Source organism: Conger conger, chromosome 8 (genome assembly GCF_963514075.1).
Source record: "Conger conger chromosome 8, fConCon1.1, whole genome shotgun sequence".
Classification (NCBI taxonomy): domain Eukaryota; kingdom Metazoa; phylum Chordata; class Actinopteri; order Anguilliformes; family Congridae; genus Conger; species Conger conger.
In genome coordinates this window covers 62,030,880-62,049,984 of record NC_083767.1, presented here as the reverse complement: position 1 = coordinate 62,049,984, position 19,105 = coordinate 62,030,880, and the positions used below count along the sequence as shown (strand labels likewise).

Genomic DNA, 19,105 nt, shown 5'->3' with positions numbered 1-19,105 from the left:
TATATGAATGTTTACAACCAGTTCCTGTGTACCTGGGACAGGCATGCAAGATGTGATGTGCTCAGGTATTGTGTCTCTCTGCTGGGACTTTTCTTCCTCCTCTTTCACAGTTTCCTGTAAATCAGATTTGATCTTTTATCCTCCTTTAACCTACAATTTAGGAAATCTAATCTCATTGACAAGGGAAATTGCATAACTGATGCGGTGCGGAAGTAAACACTGATTGATCAGCCAGGGTGTACCTTTTCCTTGACTTCAGGAGGGCCAGGGTCTGTGTGGTCTTCGGAGTGGGCGTGGCCATCGGAGTGGGCGTGGTCATTAGAGTGGGTGTGGCTCTCACAGACTGGGTGCTCAGGCCCTTCCTGTTGGTCAGAGTCTAACACAGTGGGACAAAAACACAAACACAGCAGCCATCACAATGTGGGCAGATTCAACAGGCGTCTTCTCCAGCACCCCTTTGGACTCTGTTCCCTGGCCCCAGGGAGTTTCACTCCAGTTCCGGATTCCAGCCTCACAAAACACCTCACTGTGTTTTACAAAAGTTGGTTGCTGTGAGACCAACTTTGTCTCACAGCAGCCAGCTTCAGTAAAACACAGCGAGTGGCATAACAGTCAGCTGCAGATGCTATGGACATCCTGTAAATGTCCATTAATGATAACCTTGTCTTCATTTGAGGCATAAAAGATGAGCAAAAGGTACAGCTCTTTTTCAAAAACAGCATAACAGTTACATAACAGTTGTATTCGATGATGACACTCCAACCCACCCTCCAAAAAATACATTTTACATATTGCTAGAAAAATTGACCTAAATAACCTAAATTAGAAGTGGACTGTCATTTTCCTTTAAGTAACAGGTTATTTAGTTGAACTTCAATAATTGCCTGTAATTCAAGTAATGAGCCGTAAATTAATCTAGGGGGCATCATTGCCAACTGGCCTCCTATGCTTACCTGTGACAGGTGTCTTGGCAGAGCACAGATCATAGGCACAGTCACTGCAGAACCTGTCATTCTGCCCACATTCCCTCCTGCACTGGGGGCACTCCATCCTCCTCCCTCTGGGCAAAATCACACAGTTACAGCACAAACTACCATCACACATTCCACCTCCCTTCATCACTCACACCTGATGACTTTGTCTCGTTCTTTGAAAAGAAGGTCAATGCCATTCGCAATTCCTTCAGTTCTTGGTCCTCTCCTCTTCTCTCTATACACCACTTTGGTACTCTTGGTTCTGTTATCTCTTCCCATGGCTTTTCTTACCATTCTTACGCCGATGACACCTAACTCTTTCTTTCGTTCCCCCCCAATACCCAGGTCACCACACAGATCTCTGCCTGCTTGGCTGATATCTCTGCGTGGATGACTTCCCACCACCTGAAGCATAACCTTGCCAAGACTGAGCTTCTCTACATCCCTGCTAAGTCCTCTCCGACAATCGACCTCTCACTGTTGACTTTGTAGTATCCTCCTCCCATACGGCCAAGAATCTTGGGGTGACTCTTGATAACCGCCTCACCCTGGCTCCACAAGTATCCACCACTGCCTGCAGGTTCTTCCTCTACAATATACGCCGTATCCGTCATCTCCTGATGGAGAAAGCCACCCAGCTCCAAGTCCAGGCGCTCGTCATTTCCCGCCTGGATTACTGCAACTCCCTCCTAGCCGGTCTCCCAGCTTGTACCATCAAGCCCCTCCAGCTGGTCCAGAATGCTGCAGCCCGGCTGATCACCAGTCAGTCAAGGTCAGCTCATGTCACCCCTCTCCTCATTGGCCTCCACTGGTTTCCTATTGCCACACACATCCCATTCAAGGCCCTAGTGTTGGCATTTCAGGCTGCTAAGGGGACTGCCCCACCTTACATACAATCCTTAATCACTCCCTACTCCCCAGCCAGACCACTCCGGTCTGCCAACTCTGGTTGCCTTATGGTTCCCTCACTACGAGCACCTGGCGGTCGAGCTGCACATTCACGCCTGTTTTCCGTTCTGGTTCCTCAGTGGTGGAATGACTTGCCTACCACTGTCAGGACAGCAGAATCCCTCCCCCCATTTCGACGCAGACTAAAAACACACCTTTTCAAACTGTACCTTAGTCCTCCCTCCTGATTTCCCCCCGCCCACCCCCTTCCGATATCGCTATCCCTCTTGTCTAACCAAAAAAATAAATAAATAAATTGCACTTACAATAACTATGTTGTTTAGCACTTCATGTATATTTTACTAGTTATGAATGTGATGCTTTAACTTGCTTTAACCTATGCACTTGTAAGTCGTTTCGGATTAAAAGCATCTGCCAAATGACTATAATGTAAATGTAGATGTACAGCACACACTACCAAAGATTACAGTTACAGCACAAACGACCAAACATCACAGTTACAGCACACACTACCAAACATCACACAGTTACAGCACAAACTACCAAACATCACACAGTTACAGCACACACTACCAAACATCATATCACCCTAACAAAAAGAACTAAGCTACACGTGAAACTTTTATGAAAAATATCAAGGTGGGATCGAACCAGCGATTGTACACACCGAAAACTGCGATTTAATGACGGACCCACCCTCATGACCGAAAATTGTAACAGACCAGTTTAGTTATCATACCAGCAGAGAATATGAAAAAAGTCAGGGGTAATACTAGAGACTGGCACACCACCAAAACACTGAAACAGTTCAAGTGATTTTGGTCTTGGCGATAGCTGGCGATTAAAAAACCCAGAGAATACACATACTTCTCCCCAGTTCATAAATCATTCTCTCGCACAGACTTTTTCTTCACAAGTAACTAAATCATATTGGATATTTCAGACTTTAAAATCCACCACATCATAATCAGTGACCATGCCCCTGTGTCCTTCAATCTAAACACTATGCAATTCAAACTATCCATGACCAGATGGCGTTTCAATATCTCACTGCTTAAAGATACTGATTTTAACACCTTCTTCACTGAAGAATGGGCATCCTTCTTGGAAATAAACGATTCTCCAGAAATTCCACCCTCAATACTCTGGGAAACTGCCAAAGTAGTGCTGCGAGGAAAAATAATTTCATACTCTTCATATAAGAAAAAAAAAAAGAACTTGAACTGAAAACAATTTAGAACACAAACTCAAAGAATTGAATGGCATGTATGCTTGTAATCCCACAGAAGAAATACAGAATGAATTAGCGGCAACCACTTCTCAACTAAACAATATCATTTACAAAAAGACCCTTGTTTATCGAACCACTAGCTGCTGCAATACGTCAAAACGATAAAATAAAGGGAATCCATACCCTCTACACACCACAAAACCAGCCTTTACACAGACAACATATTGCTGTATCTACAAGACCCATCAAACTCCCTGCATGAGGTCATCAGTCTCATTAATTCATTCTCTCAAATATCTGACTATGCTATAAATTGGACAAAATCAACCATTTTACCAATAAATAGTGCCAACTGGAATGCTACATCTCAGAACTCACCCCTCACCTCCACTAGCAATATCAAATATCTGGGTATAAATATTTCCACCAAGCTGTCAGAGTTGTTCCTCCTTAATAAGAATAATATTGGGAAAGAGCAATACCTCCAGTACTTTCAATTAAAATCTTTTTAAAATATAAAATTAAAATAGCAAATAACTACTTACAACCACCTCCGCTAATGGATGAAATGAATAAAATAATCAATACCAAAAAAAATATCTCCAAATTATACAAACTAATATCAACCACAGACCTAACAAAATCCCTCCCCATCCAAGCTTGGGAAAAAGACTTATCACTCTGCTACAATTCAGACTTCTGGACTCAAATCTGTAGGAACACCTTCATGATGACCACCAATACTAACCTGCAATTAATACAATACAAGGTAATTCACAGAACTCATATCACCCACCAAAAGATGTTTAAAATGGGATTTGTGGACTCAGACACTTGCACTCACTGCTCTTTGAATACCCCAGATAATTACTTCCAGTCGACCTGGCTCTGCCTGCCAACTCACCATTTCTGGAAACAAGTCACAGACCAAATATCTCTCATTATGAGCTGTAGCATTCCACTCTGTCCATCCCTCTGTCTACTAGGAGACCTCTCAACAACCAACCCACCAAATCAAAATACCAAACCTATACTCATCGCCCTAGCTATCGCCAAGAAAACCATCCTCTTAAACATAACACAATGGTTTAATCTACTCAAAGAACACATATCCATGGAACTAATCTCACACCAGCACCAAAGCTCACACGTGGCAAACATTTGGGGTCCTTTCATAAAATCATTCAATTTGCCTGTGGACTAACCCCCCAACCCCACCCTAACCAACATATACTCACATACTCCAGAAACACTATCCATGCAATACCATATCCCAATCCAGCCCATCCATAATCATGCATATTTTCCTTTTAATCTTCCTTTATTTTTTTGTTTAGCTTTTTTTGAATTTGTTATTTTTATTTTTTTTGTATATATATATATATTTTTTTATTTATTTTGTATTTAAGAATGTGTTATTCATATCCATCATCCATCCATTATTTTATTTCATTTTTTCCCCATTTTATTTTTATAATTATTACTTTTTTTCCTTTTCTCTCACTTTTTCCAGACTATCCATTCAAGGCTCCAATCAACAACCACCCACTTGTCCACCTGTCTGTTTGTCTGTTCATCCTCCTGTCTATCTGCCCGTTGGTCTGTGTGTTCATATCTGTACACAAGTCACTCTTTCCACACTTCTTTTTTTTCATTCATTTTTTATCTTTAGTAACTGTCTGTTTTGTTTTACCCTCCCCTCAAAGGCTTCATACTGTTTTCCTCCTCCCTCTCTCTCTCTCTCTCTGATCTAAAACATTGGACTGAAAGCATTACACGCATGACAAGCTGTAAATAAACAGCGTGGCTCCATAATGTTACTCTTGTTGTAAATCAATCATTTCTGAGACAACAGCTTGTGTGTAGGCTAACGTTACGGGTAGGGCATTTTGCATGGAAAAAGGGGAAAACTGTTAGCTGTGCACGCAGTAACGTTAAGTTCATTCTTGGCCGGTCTTTTACACGTGGTAGGCAACCAAATGTCCCAAAGCTAAAATCTAAGGCTGTCGTATGATTGAAATTGCAGCTTTGCTGTAGTTTCAATATCGCAGGGCTTAAAGCAAGAAAAAAGTCTGTGCCTGGCGGGTGCGCTGGAGTAGGTAGGCTATTTAAATTCTCTAAATAGCCACCAAATAGCTGCTAGTCTACTTATAAATGACGACAAACAGACGTGCAAAAGTAATGGTTTCGCAATACCATGAAAAAACAATTAGGTTAATAATTAGCGAAATATTAGTTATGCTGGCATTTTATGGAGTTACGATTAGTAATTTTCCAATTTGATAACGATTCAGCGACAAACTGCGCGATGTTATTTTAAACTGGCAAATGCCGCTGTTTGATGTTGCAGCTCTTATTTCGTATTTTCATTTTTAATCCATTGAAATTTTGTAATCCAACGTTGGTTAAGGCGGCCCACCATAACTATAAACCACTAAGGGAAACACTGAATATGCTAGATGCTGTGTTATAATTTTGATCATCATAATAGCGGACTAGGACATTAAGAATTCTTTCCATGTTCAGGCTTGTAGACTCTTCAGCATTTAAGGAAAACCTGTCACACACCGCGCAGAAACAACTTCACGGAGTTTCTTGCACCAAGTGTGAAGCGGTTACCCGTCTCCACCCTTTCTTCAACCAAAGCCCACCTCCATTCAGTCTTTCACATCTGAAATACTGGTGAAGTGAACTTTTCACCAACATAAGCTACATGTTATTTACTTTCAATGTCACAAAGGTTTCAGAGCAGTTTTCAGTAGCAATTTCATTTATTTCATACATTGTAAAATAACAATTATATTAAAATATACCTCAATTTGTGTTCCCCTCTGGACCCCCTCTCTCTCAGGGCACTCCCCACTGCAATAAACGAATAAACAAACAAATCAGCAACTAGAACAATACAAAACCATTTAAATTCCTGTCAACTGTAATGAAGACACTTCAAGCAGATAGTCACTTAGGCCTACACCCTTTAGCCTGACTGTATAGTATAATTCTGACATTTAACAGCCACATTTATGGAATCAAAATGTTTATTTTACTCAATATACAGTATATGGATACTGCATGGTAGTATTGGTCGTGAATACCAGTTTTGTTCATAAATATTTGCGTTATTTTTTCTGTAAACACACACAGCTATACAATCAAGAACTGCATACAGGCTACTGCCAACAGTGCGTCAGTGCATGTTCCTCCTTTTCCCACTAGAGGGAGCCCTACACCCAGTGCTATGAGGGTGTGCGTAAACCACAGAACTCTTTACTTTCTGTCATGCAAACAGAGAGGTTGGCACCATAACTTAAAGAAACACCTCACTTCCTGGAGTTTCCTCTTCTGTTCCAGTGCATGTTGTAGATTGCCCCAGACAGTTGTGTGTGCGTTGAAGGATATTTTAGACACTAGCACTAACTAGCTAGCTGTTAGGCTACTTTAGTTCTCACTGGTTTCGCTAGATTCCCTCCAATAGCTAATTGCCCATTTATTTTTTCGCAGATACGCATCCTCTCATATTTTTTAACAACCTCCTGGATTGACCTCCTAATCTAATCTGTTTAATCTAATCTAATTTCCTCCCACATCTTCAGTTTTTGGTCGCTGTCAGTCGGATTGATTTCACTTTTGAAAATGTTTTTTTATTTTATTTTAACGTATTCCTCCAACAGTATACACTTCCCCTCATCCGTCCAATTTGGTTTGGAAATCAACCCTTAAGTGTGAATGTTCATATGCAACACCCTCAGGCACTTCCCATAGCTAAGGGGAAATCAGCCTTTAAGTGTCAGAGTTAAGGGAAGCATTTAAGGTGTTTTATGCAACCGGGCACAGAACCTCCACGGTAGTCTTCTCCGGAATTCTACCTGTAGCACATGCAAGCAGAGGGAAGCAGCATTTTATCTGGAGGTTTAACTGTGGCCAATCCCTAAGCCGAATAAGCCTGAAGGGGACCCTAAGAGTTATCGTCCGATCTCTCTGCTCTGTATCCCCTTCAAGATCCTCGAGCGTCTTATCTACGGTCGAGTCGAGCCGATCGGGAGCCCCGGGAGCAGGCAGGGTTCTGACGCGGGAGATCGACCATAGATCAAGTCACACTGATGACTCAAGACATCGAGGACAGGTTTTCGGCCAAGAAGAAGGCCGGGGCCGTCTTTATAGATCTGACGGCAGCCTACGATACTGTATGGCACCGAGGCCTCACCTGTAAGCTGCTCCGCCTGCTGCCGGACAGGCACATGGTCAGCATGATCATGGATCTTGTCCGAAATCGCAGCTTTACCCTCACCACCGGTAGCGGACAGCGAAGCAGGTTATGACACCTCAAAAACGGCGTCCCTCAGGGATCCGTCCTGGCCCCCCTCCTATATAACATCTACACCTATGACTCGCCTAAAACAGTCTCGCAGAAGTATGCTTATGCAGACGACCTCGCCCTGGTATACTCCGCTGGAGACTGGCAGTCTGTGGAGGGGACTCTGAGCCAGGACATGCAGACACTAGCGGCCTACCTCCAGAAATGGAGATTGAAGCTCAGTGAGGCAAAGACGGTGTCGGCGGCCTTCCATCTTAACAACAGGGAGGCCAAACGTGAGCTCCGAGTACATATCGGCGGAACACCCCTGCCATGCTGCGCCGAGCCAACCTACCTCGGCGTGACATTGGACAGGTCGCTCACGTTTCGCCGACACCTTGAGTCACTGCGCAAGAAACTAACATCTCGAGTGGCATTGATGAGGCGACTAGTCGGGTCAGGCTGGGGCGCCGGCGCAAGAACATTGCGTACGGCAGCCCTGGCTCTCGTGTACTCGACTAGTGAATACTGCGCACCAGCATGGTGTCGCAGTGCCCACACTCGCCTCGTCGATACGCCTATCAACGAAGCCTTGCGCATTGTGACAGGATGCCTGCGTTCCACCCCTGTGGACAACCTTCCCATCCTTGCAGGCATCCAGCCCGCTGGGATTCGCCGCGCTGGGGCCACAGCACGTCTCGCGTGCCGGGCCATGGAGCCAAACCATCTGCTCCATGAAAGGCTCGCTGTAACAGCTGAGCCTCCCCGGCGCCTCAGGAACTCCTGCAGCAATGTAGAGATCTTAACATCAGTGCGGCACGATGGGCGGACTACAATTGGAGCACGGAGTGGGAGGAGAACACCTCCAGACTCCGTAGCTTCATCCCCGACGTCGGTTTCCCCCCTATCGGGGTGGACCTGCCCAGACTGGCATGGGTGAGGCTTAACCGCCTCCAGACCGGCGTCGGGCGTTTTCGCTCATCGATGCACAGATGGGGCTTGGCTTCCAGTGCGGTTTGTGAGTGTGGCGCAGAGGAACAAACCGCAGACCATGTCATCCTGTACTGCCCGATCTATCGGGCACCCAACGGGATGCATGGTCTGACGGTTCTGGATGACGACTCGGTGGCATGGCTGCTGGAGGTGTGTCCCGAAATATAGCCCGGGTGAACCCCCCCCCCCCCCCCCAGGTTCGGGGGGGTAAAAGGATAGCCCCTCGCCCCAGGGCCTGGGGGAGTGGAGAGAACACCTGCCCACACGACGACGACGAGCACTTCATATGTATTTTACTAGTTATGGATGTGATGCTTTAACTTGTGGAAGAACCAATGCACTTGTAAGTCACTAAAAGCGTCTGCCAAATGACTAAAATGTAGAATGTAAATGCTCAGCAACCTCCACTGGCTGCCTGTTATGGCTCGCATCAAATTTAAAACTTTAGTGCTCGCGTACCAGGCAGTTAAAGGGATCAGAGCCTGTATATATTCAATGGCTTATCAAGACATATACACCAGCAAGACCCCTCCGTTCCTCCACTTTGTGCTGTCTGGCACCACCCCCTCACCACACCTGCACTTCTCGGTCTCGACTGCTGTCTGTTCTGGCCCCACGGTGGTGGAATGACCTCCCTGTGGATGTCAGAACGGCAGAGTCTCTGACCTCTTTCAAACACAGACTGAAGACTCATCTCTTCAGGCTGCACCTTTCCCTCCCTACCTCACCACCATGATTGGCCTTGTATATGCCATAGACTATAATGGCATTTATATAGTTATATATATATATAGATATTGTTGTTTTGTATTAGCTATTGTATTGCTGTACTCTGGGTATTCTATCTGCCAACCGTGGTATGTTAGTTTGTAAGTTGAAGTATTCATCAAGGGTTCTGACTGTATCGGTTTGGTCACGCGAGGACTCGGAACTGTACTGTCCTCTCAGGTCCTCTTCACTCTTGTTCCTGTGTTTAATCTGCACTTCATTGTATGTCACTCTGGATAAGAGTGTCTGCTAAATGCCTTATAATGTAATGTCATGTAATGACACACACCATGCAGAAAAAAACTCCCCGGCGATACGCCAACCGAAAATCTGACTAGAACTATAATGATCAGGAAAAACGAAATGAGATTTTACCGGCAGTCTCGAACGGGCTAAACTGTAAGTGCCGAACTCTGCCACTCGCCCCTCAAAACAGAGGCGGAACCAAGAAACAAAACTAGGGAAGGTTCTCAAAACTAGGGAGGTAACCAACCCAAAGGAAAACAAGAATAGGACCCTAAGCTTATCTATTTCTAATTTCTAACTGAATTAAATTCAGTCTTGGAACAACTGTCTGTCTGTCTGTCTGTCTGTCTGTCTGTCTGTCTGTCTGTCTGTCTGTCTGTCTGTCTGTCTGTCTGTCTGTCTGTCTGTCTGTCTGTCTGTCTGTCTGTCTGTCTGTCTGTCTGTCTGTCTGTCTGTCTGTCTGTCTACCTTAATACCTCAATACTGCATGTGTCAAACTGAAACACCAAAGCCCAGAGCAGTGCCAGGAAGAGACTTAAATAGGTGTCCAAGCAGCTGACTGCAATTGGCCATGATTACACCCGCATTCCACATGCGGGAGGTAATCTCTCCTGCTGAAATTTGAAATTTGACATTGAAAACCATGACAGTATTATCTTGACTTGGCTGGGGAGTGGTTATTGTGTTTTCTATTCCAACCATCACTGTGCCTGAGAACTTTAAGCCCTGACATCGAACAAACGGTTGCTTCGTTAACTACATTTTCAGAATAGGCTACATCTCCCAACGCATAATGTGCGAATCGAAGCTGCAGACATACCGGACAAGCTTGAGTCACGATCTGCAAGAGCATGATTTCAAAAATTCCACATAATTTGTATATAAAAACCGCTAGCTGCCGAATATGTCACCATCATAGATGATAAAATAGCTCCACCTCCCATTCCTTATATGGATTTCCTTCCGGTCTTTCTAGCTTGCAGGTTCTTGACAGTTACACCCATTATCAGCACATTGTTAGTTGCATAATCACCTAATTTATTCATAAATGATTACAATGTTTATTGGATCTTCTTTTTATCTACAACTTATGATTTTGTTTCTGTACAAGGTTTTGCTTATAAGGATCATCAATTGGTCAATGGAGTGGTATGTGTGTGCATTGAGTAGACATTTTGTTATCATGAAATGATAAAAGGAGGGAAATGTAAGGGTAATTTTCTTAATTGACAATGTGTGTTAACAAAAACAATCACATGATTACAAATAACCTTTTAGTGATCATCATTACATGGCATTTAAAAAAGAAAAAAAATCTTTATTATTATTAGACCACTTTCTGAATTAAGTGCTTACTAGGAGTCTTTCTCTGTCTCTCTCCCAGCAGACAGACAGCCTTTGACCTTAATGTCTCTGCTAGCACATTCTGGTCTTACAGCAAAGTCAACAAGGAGTATTCAGAAGACAAAATACTGATAACTGTTCATGGCCAGCTTCATGTCTTTTTGTTTTGGTAAAGCCCCCCCTTCTGGAAAAGTGTGTATAAGAGTCAAATCAGAAAGCCGGTAAGCTTTCTCACTTTCTGTCATTTCTTTGCAAATAAATACAAAAGTTAAACTCAAGAATAGCTATCGTTGTTTTTACTGGTCAGACGATCAGACTATCAGACGATGCTCACCTGTGAAATGTTAAAAAGGGCATTAACAGGGCTAACGGCACAACTAACGTCGCAGAACATAGCGATACATTAACAGCTTCAGTGCAGGCTATGTCTTCGTAATAAGTCTTCAGACTGGATACACGCCTCGAGAGACACCGGTTGTGAGCGGGTGGCTTTATATGCTGGGGTCTGTACTTGTGGGGGTAGCCGTCTGCATGAGAAAGCAAGGGGGCGCAACCGGCGTCCAATGAATCATGTGATTTCTCTGAAAGTCTTGTTATTGTTTCAATGGCTGCGAGAGGCACAAGTGCTCCATCTTTGTCTGTTTAAAGAGCAGGTTGCCTGCACTTACACTCAGTGAGCACTTTATTAGGTAGACCTCTCCCCATCGCCCACCTCCCGCTCATCTGATCCCATCCTAGGCCTGACTACAGGCCTGGAGAGACCATGCCTGTCTGCCCGGCGGACCCCACGCACCCAGACCCCCCCAAATCTCCTGTCCGTCAGGTGGTTGACAGCCTCAAGTCAAAACTTCTGGAGATTAATGTTTTACTAGAGGCTTGGCCATCTCCCACCCGGGTGGCCCATCACACCGGCGCATCATCCACGAGGACGGCAATCGGACATCCTCAGGGTCCCTGCCGTCACACTGGCACCCCACCCTACATCTCCTCTACCAGGCATGGACCCCAAACCAGGACCGCCCGTCTCCCTCCCCCCTCCACCCTCTCTCTTCCCCCCGTTACCCCCGGCTTCAGGGTCAGTGCCTGTTGTTATTACACACAGACTACACAGAACAGCACATCCCACACACACTGCTAATCTCTCCAACCTGAGACCTCTCTCTCCCTGTCAGCCACTGTCAGTCTGTTTCAGGCCATATTAGTATGGCATCGTTTAATGTTAGTTCACTCACAAATAAGATTATATTAATAACATTATCTCTGCTAAGAATTAGCATTTTATGTTTCTTGTTGAGACCTGGCTTAACAATGACGGTGTGGCAACACTTATTGAAGCTTGTCCCCCAAACTATAACTTCCTCCAGTCGATAAGACAGGGCAGAAGAGGGGCTGGAATAGATGCTATTTTCTCCATCAGTTTAGCTGTACAGAGATTGATTTAGATTGATCTTGCTTTTGTGCTTAAGGCTGACCCAGCCGGGCTTATTTTAACGTTATATCGGCCACCTAAGCAGTCCTCAGTATTTCTCCTGAGTCATGTCCATTGTGCTCACTGGTTATGACCGAATTAATTTAAATGAATATTAATATTAAGAATACTGCCAACTCCAAGGCTATGGAATTAATGAATCTATTCGACAACTTAGAACTAATTCAACATGTCACCAAAGCCACCCACCAGCATGGTAATATACTTGACTTGGTAGTTTCACGAGGAATATGCATCAACAATGTTTCAGTGTCCGACATTACAGGTTCTGATCATTACTGTGTGTACTATGATGTACTGCTAAATGCCTCAAGTAACAAAAAAGAAATAATTCTAAAGCAATATTTAGATGCTACAGTAGAACAAACGTTTTCAGAGCTTGTGAAATCCTCTGATCTACGGTGCATCCGGAAAGTATTCACAGCGCTTCACTTTTCCCACATTCCCACATGTTACAGCCTTATTCCAAAACGGAATAAATTCATTTTTTTCCTCAAACAACACAACAATCCACAATGGCAACATGAAATACGTTTTTTTTTGCAAATTTATTAAAAATGAAAACTAAGAAATCACATGTACATAAGTATTCACAGCCTTTGCCATGAAGCTCAAAACTGAGCTCAGGTGCATCGTGTTTCCACTGATCAACCTTGAGATGTTTCTACAGCTTAATTGGAGTCCACCTGTGGTAAATTCAGTTGATTGGACATGATTTGGAAAGGCACACACCTGTCTATATAAGGTCCCACAGTTGACAGTGCATGTCGGAGCACAAACCAAGCATGAAGTCAAAGGAATTGTCTGTAGACCTCTGAGACAGGATTGTCTCGAGGCACAAATCTGGGGAAGGGTACAGAAAAATTTCTGCTGCTTTGAAGGTCCCAATGAGCACAGTGGCCTCCATCATCCGTAAATGGAAGAAGTTCGGAACCACCAGGATTCTTCCTAGAGCTGGCCACCCATCTAAACTGAGCAATCCGGGGAGAAGGGCCTTAGTCAGGGAGGTGACCAAGAACCCGATGGTCACTCTGTCAGAGCTCCAGCGCTCCTCTGTGGAGAGAGGAGAACCTTCCAGAAGGACAACCATCTCTGCAGCAATCCACCAATCAGGCGTCATGTTTGGAGGAAACCAGGCACCGCTCTTCACCTGGCCAATACCATCCCTACAGTGAAGCATGGTGGTGGCAGCATCATGCTGTGGGGATGTTTTTCAGCGGCAGGAACTGGGAGACTAGTCAGGATTGAGGGAAAGATGAATGCAGCAATGTACAGAGACATCCTGGAAGAAAACTTGCTCCAGAGCACTCTTGACCTCAGACTGGGGCGACGGTTCATCTTTCAGCAGGACAACGACCCTTAGCACACAACCGAGATATCAAAGGAGTGGCTTCAGGACAACTCTGTGAATGTCCTTGAGTGGCCCAGCCAAAGCCCAGACTTTGTTCAATCCGATTGAACATCTCTGGAGAGATCTGAAAATGGCTGTGCACTGACGCTCCCCATCCAACCTGATGGAGCTTGAGAGGTGCTGCAAAGAGGAATGGGCGAAATTGCCCAAAGATAGGTGTGCCAAGCTTGTGGCATCATATTCAAAAAGACTTGAGGCTGTAATTGCTGCCAAAGGTGCATCAACAAAGTATTGAGCAAAGGCTGTGAATACTTATGTACATGTGATTTCTTATTTTTTTATTTTTAATAAATTAGCAAAAATTTCAAAAAAACCTCTTTCATGTTGTCATTATGGGGTGTTGTGTGTAGAAGTTTGAGGAAAAAAATGAATTTATTCCATTTTGGAATAAGGCTGTAACATAACAAAATGTGGGAAAAGTGAAGCGCTGCGAATACTTTCCGGATACACTGTATGTCCTGAGAACTGCTCGATAAATGAAATGGTTGATGCCTTTAATAGCAATTTAAGTAACATGTTGAACAATCGCCCCAGTCAAGACTAAAAAGAAACTCTGTGATAAAGTGACACCATGGATAAATAACACGATCGGTGAGCTGAAGCAATTATGTAGGCGAGCTGAAAGAAAATGGAGAACAACCAGACTAGAGATTCATCGCAGCATCCTCAAGGAATGCATTACTAACTTTAATAATGGTTTACGCCAGTGGAGGCTGGTGACTTCCAGAATTGAGGAGGCCATTTTTTTCCGCTTGCTCACTTCACTCGCGATGGAATGTTCCCTGTTCTCTTATCTGTCTTTGTGCTGGCCAAAGGCATACTATTTGGAGTGTAAGCTACAGTCAGAAAGTTCTGGCTGATGAAATTCATTGTGCAGAGCTTAGCCTTGTGCCTTCCTGAAGAAATGACATTGCTGTAAGTCTATGAGCCTGCCTGATAATTAAGCTGAGAAATGACATTTGGATGTAATATAAATGCCAAGTGAACATGTGTAAAAGGCAGGAATTTTAATTATGTAGTTAAAAACAATTTTGTTTAGCTTACATTTTTCATTCTTCTACAGCTTCAACATGTAATCACCAATTTAATCAAGTTTAGCATATAAAAAAGATAAGATAACACTTTCTTTATCATATGTAGTTTTATTCAATATATTTAATATAAAATATGTAAAAATATGGTTCCAGTTGGCTTTATCTAACGTTAACGTTATCCACTAGAGGGCAGCACTCTATTCGTATTTAGAGTGAATTTCCTCACAGAGCAACAATTCAGTAATTTGATATGGAAGATTATTAAATTGACTTGTAATAAAACGAAATGGACTACATTAAAAATAAAACTGTTCAATAAATCCCAAATGGTGTCTAACATGACCAATTGAATGTCATTCTCACTCCCTAGTATCTGGAATCTGCATATCTCCAGCCCAAGATCTCAAATTGCGCTAGAATCTCGCCGACTTCCGAGGTAGTTTTAAGCAAAAGTGTTTGGCCAAATGAGCTATAAACTTCAGGGATGATAGCCTAAATTTCCTGAAAAGCACAAGTTGATAGGACACTCGTAGCCACTATGGCGAGTGTTTGTTTGACTGAAGTGACTAGCGAATTCTCAAAATGGCTTCTGTGTTGAATAGGAAAGGAAAGGATAGTTGATTCCAAATGAACCAGTAGCATGTGATTGGACGAACAAAATGTCAATCTTTCAGCCCTGGACACAATGCATGGTGAGGCCAGGCCTCCGTTGCCCACCCATTTTCAGTGATCTGGCCAATCACATATTGGCATGAAAAAAAATGCATTACATTGACTTCTATGAAAAGCTAATTTCCTAGGGGAGGCCTGGCCTCCCTTAATACAAACTGATAGGGAAATCTGGCCTGTTGCTTTACAATTGCAATATTGGGTTTTAGCCATGGGAAAATTTAGATTTATGAACAAAACTAAAATAATATGAATATAAAAAATAAAAAATATGTTTTTTGTTAAAATAAATAAATAAAATAAATATATTTATAGTTTTTTTTAAATCTCTCTCTTCTCTCAAATTATTGGGGAGGCCAGGCCTCCTCCACCTCTATGGAGGAGCCTCCACTGGTTTACGCACTGAGAGAAGAGCCCAATTTCCAAGGATCATTGCAGAGAATGGCAGCAACTCTACGGTACTGTTTTCAACTATTGATTGATGATTAAATCCCAGGCCAATCTCTGACATTCTTAGCCAAGCTTCTCCCTCAAAGTATGAGGAATTAGCTAATGTTTTTCATAATAAAGTAACAATGATTAGAGCTGATATTGTTAGAAACACTGGTAACTTCGATGTAACAAGCCAGCCAGGATTAGAAGCTTTACCATTATTTCTGAGACAGAGCTTTGTAAAATTGTAGCACAGAGTAAATCTTCAACATGTCATCTTAACCCTGTTCCTACCACATTTCTTTCCCCTATGCTTTTAAAATTTAAGTTGTGAAACCTCTTTTGAAGAAATACAGGCCTATATCCAACTTACCGTTCATGGGCAAGGTACTTGAAAAGGTCGTTTTTAATCAACTCACCATCTTTCTGACTAACAGACAGTACATTAGGGAAGTTCCAGTCAGGTTTTAAATCTAATCCCAGTTCAGAGATTGCTCAAACTAAGATAGTTAATTATCTTAGACTCAGTGCTGATGCTAACTAATTCTTTTAGATTTGACTGCAGCTTTTGACACAATTGACCACAATATTCAAATCAGTCGCCTTGAAAACTGGGTTGGTCTCTCAGATGCACTCTTAATGTGTTCCAAACATATATTACAGGGAGACAATTTTATATTAATCTTGAAAATCATAGGTCAGAAAAATACGACATATCTTTCGGTGTTGGACAACGGAGCTGCCTTGGTCCCCTTCTTTTTTCATTATTTGTGCTTCCCTTAGGTCATGTCATCAAAGAACACAATGTTAAATGCATTATGTTCCCTGACTACCTGTCTATCTGCAATTAATCAATGGATGAACAACAATTTTTTTAAGTTAAATGAAGATAAGACAGAAATACTTCTAGTTGGCCCCAAAGCCAAAAGGGATGCACTTTATAACAGGTTAGGAAATTTAAAAGTAAAATCAAAAGTAACATGCCTGGGTGTAATTTTAGACTCTGATCTAAGTTAACATTAAGTCACATTAACAAGGTGACCAAGGCTGCTTTCTTACACCTGAGAAACACTACCAAGATATGCCATTTTTATCAAGTCAGGATTCTGAGAAGTTATTCCATGCTTTTATTTCGAGTAGGCTGGACTGTTGCAATGCTCTTTTTACTGGTCCTAAAAAAAAATCCATTGAAAGACTACAATTAATTCAGAACTCTGCTGCGAGACTGAACAAAAACATGGAAAGACGTATTACGCCTGTTCTAGCTGCACTGCATTGGCTCCCTGTATCTTTTACAATTGATTTTAAGATTATTTTACTTGTCGCCAAAGCTCTGAATGGTTTAGCTCCTTCTTACATTTCAGACTCATTGTCCCTTCACGAGCCCTCAGGTCGTCTGCCGCTGGTTTATTAATTGTCCTCCGTTGGTCACAAAAGAAAATTGTGAATGTGTCACGTTTCATGTTTGTCACGTCATGTTTCATGTTTAGTTACGTTATTGTCATGTCACATAATATGTTAGTCTAGTCTCGCCATGTTTTTATGTTTTATTTCTGGTTATGTTTCATTGTCTTGTCATGTTATGTTTCATGTTTAGTTCTTGTTACCATGTATTTCTTAGTCTTGCCATGTCATGTTATATAGTTTATTGTCATAATTTTGCAAACTTGTTATATCATGATTTATGTTTGTCTCATGTTATGTGGTTCTGTTCATTGTTTAGCATACACTTTTTCCTGTCTTTCTGCAAACCTTGCATTCCTACTTTCTCTCTCTCCCTTTCTGTCACTCACACCCTAATTGTTTCAATTTCCCTTGTCTTCTTACTAATCTACTAACTTCAGATCAGGATTGGGTAATACTACCATTCAAACCATGTGTTCATGTTACCTTATGTTCCTTGTGCATTACTAATTTACTAACGCTAGGGCAGGATAGGTTTATTACTAACGATTACTAATTACCTCGTTAACTTGTCAATCCTCCACACCTGATTTCCATTCTCATGCTGCTCTCAAGCTAATTGTTTGCACCTGTCTACACCTGCATATAAAGCTCAGTTTCATGTCTTGTCTTTGTGAAATTGTGAAAGAGTTGTATGAAGAGTTTTGAAAAGGTGCATTTTTAGCAATTGTAAAAAAACGAATCATAGCAACAAAATTATAGATACAAAGTGGGGAGAAATCCTGAACTGTAGTGAAAGACACTCCTCCACCAGGACAACCTCCCCCACCTCTAAGACGAGAAACAAGGCCACCTCTCTGAAGGAGTACTTGTCATCTGCAATTCCATTGACCACCTCCTCGTCCTCCTCCTCTCACTGCTTGATCTCTATTCGAACATGGACCATCTATCTGCTCCATGTTGTTGCAGGTGGAGACACATCCTTACTCCTGCTCTTAGCACGATGTAAAATCAATCAATCAATTGAAAGCCCCTGTGACAAAGGATGATGAAATATTACATTCAATGATAATGTGGGAAAATTGATCATGTTCCAAAGTAATTGGTGTCAATTGATTTATTTATTTATTAAACATTCATGATCTAAACTGGGACCTGCAAGGTCGGCGGTTCGATTCCCGGTGTAGTCACTATGAGATCTGCACAAGCCCCTTAACACTGCATTGCTCCAGGGGGGATTGTCTCCTGCTTAGTCCAATCAACTGTACGTTGCTCTGGATAAGAGCATCTGTCAAATGCCAGGAATGTAACTTATCATTTTGAGAAGTTGGATACATTGGTAGTTAAATGCATTGAAATGGATGACCAGACAGTATTTTCAAATGTAAAGTATGTATTTCATTTTGAAATGCTAATACTTTGAATGTTAAGTTGTGTCATTGTGAACAAGCGATTTGGTTTGTGTCTACAGTTTTGAAAATGACCTCAAGCTTCTGAAATTAGTGTCCAAGTGATTGTAAAAAACTGTAAACTCCTTCGGATTGGACTTTTCTGGAATCAGAAACTTCCACAGTGAAGACACATAATATTCATGGAGGGTGACATTTTGCACTGAAATTTTACTAAGTGGTAACAGACAAAGGGGTCCCTGAAAATATATTCTCATTAAGATTCTCATGGGCACAAAAAGCACTGCTGCTACAGCACTAGACCCTGACCCCCACCAGGTAGGTCATCAGAGAACTCGAGGTTCTTCTACTATAACAACCTGGGCAATTATAGTGGTCAGAAAATGTCAGATATTGTGTACTGATCATTATAGCGGTATGCAAAAGTTTGGGCTCGACTCACCTGTATATACGCTTACTGAGCTGGTCTTGCTGCAGCTGCCATTTGGAAGAACTGCA

General features: G+C 42.5%; 1 protein-coding gene across 1 annotated transcript in view; it reads right to left on the bottom strand.

Moving 5' to 3' along the window:
- Nucleotides 1–19,105, bottom strand: part of LOC133134555 (uncharacterized) — a 97,077-nt gene that overhangs the window by 69,767 nt on the left and 8,205 nt on the right. Inside the window, exons 2-4 of the mRNA XM_061250756.1 lie at nucleotides 954–1,058; nucleotides 243–376; nucleotides 33–114 (exon numbers count right to left, since the gene is read on the bottom strand). Coding sequence (XP_061106740.1) covers nucleotides 33–114; nucleotides 243–376; nucleotides 954–1,050 — 313 coding nt within the window. The 5' untranslated portion in view covers nucleotides 1,051–1,058. The remainder of the gene's footprint in view (nucleotides 1–32; nucleotides 115–242; nucleotides 377–953; nucleotides 1,059–19,105) is intronic.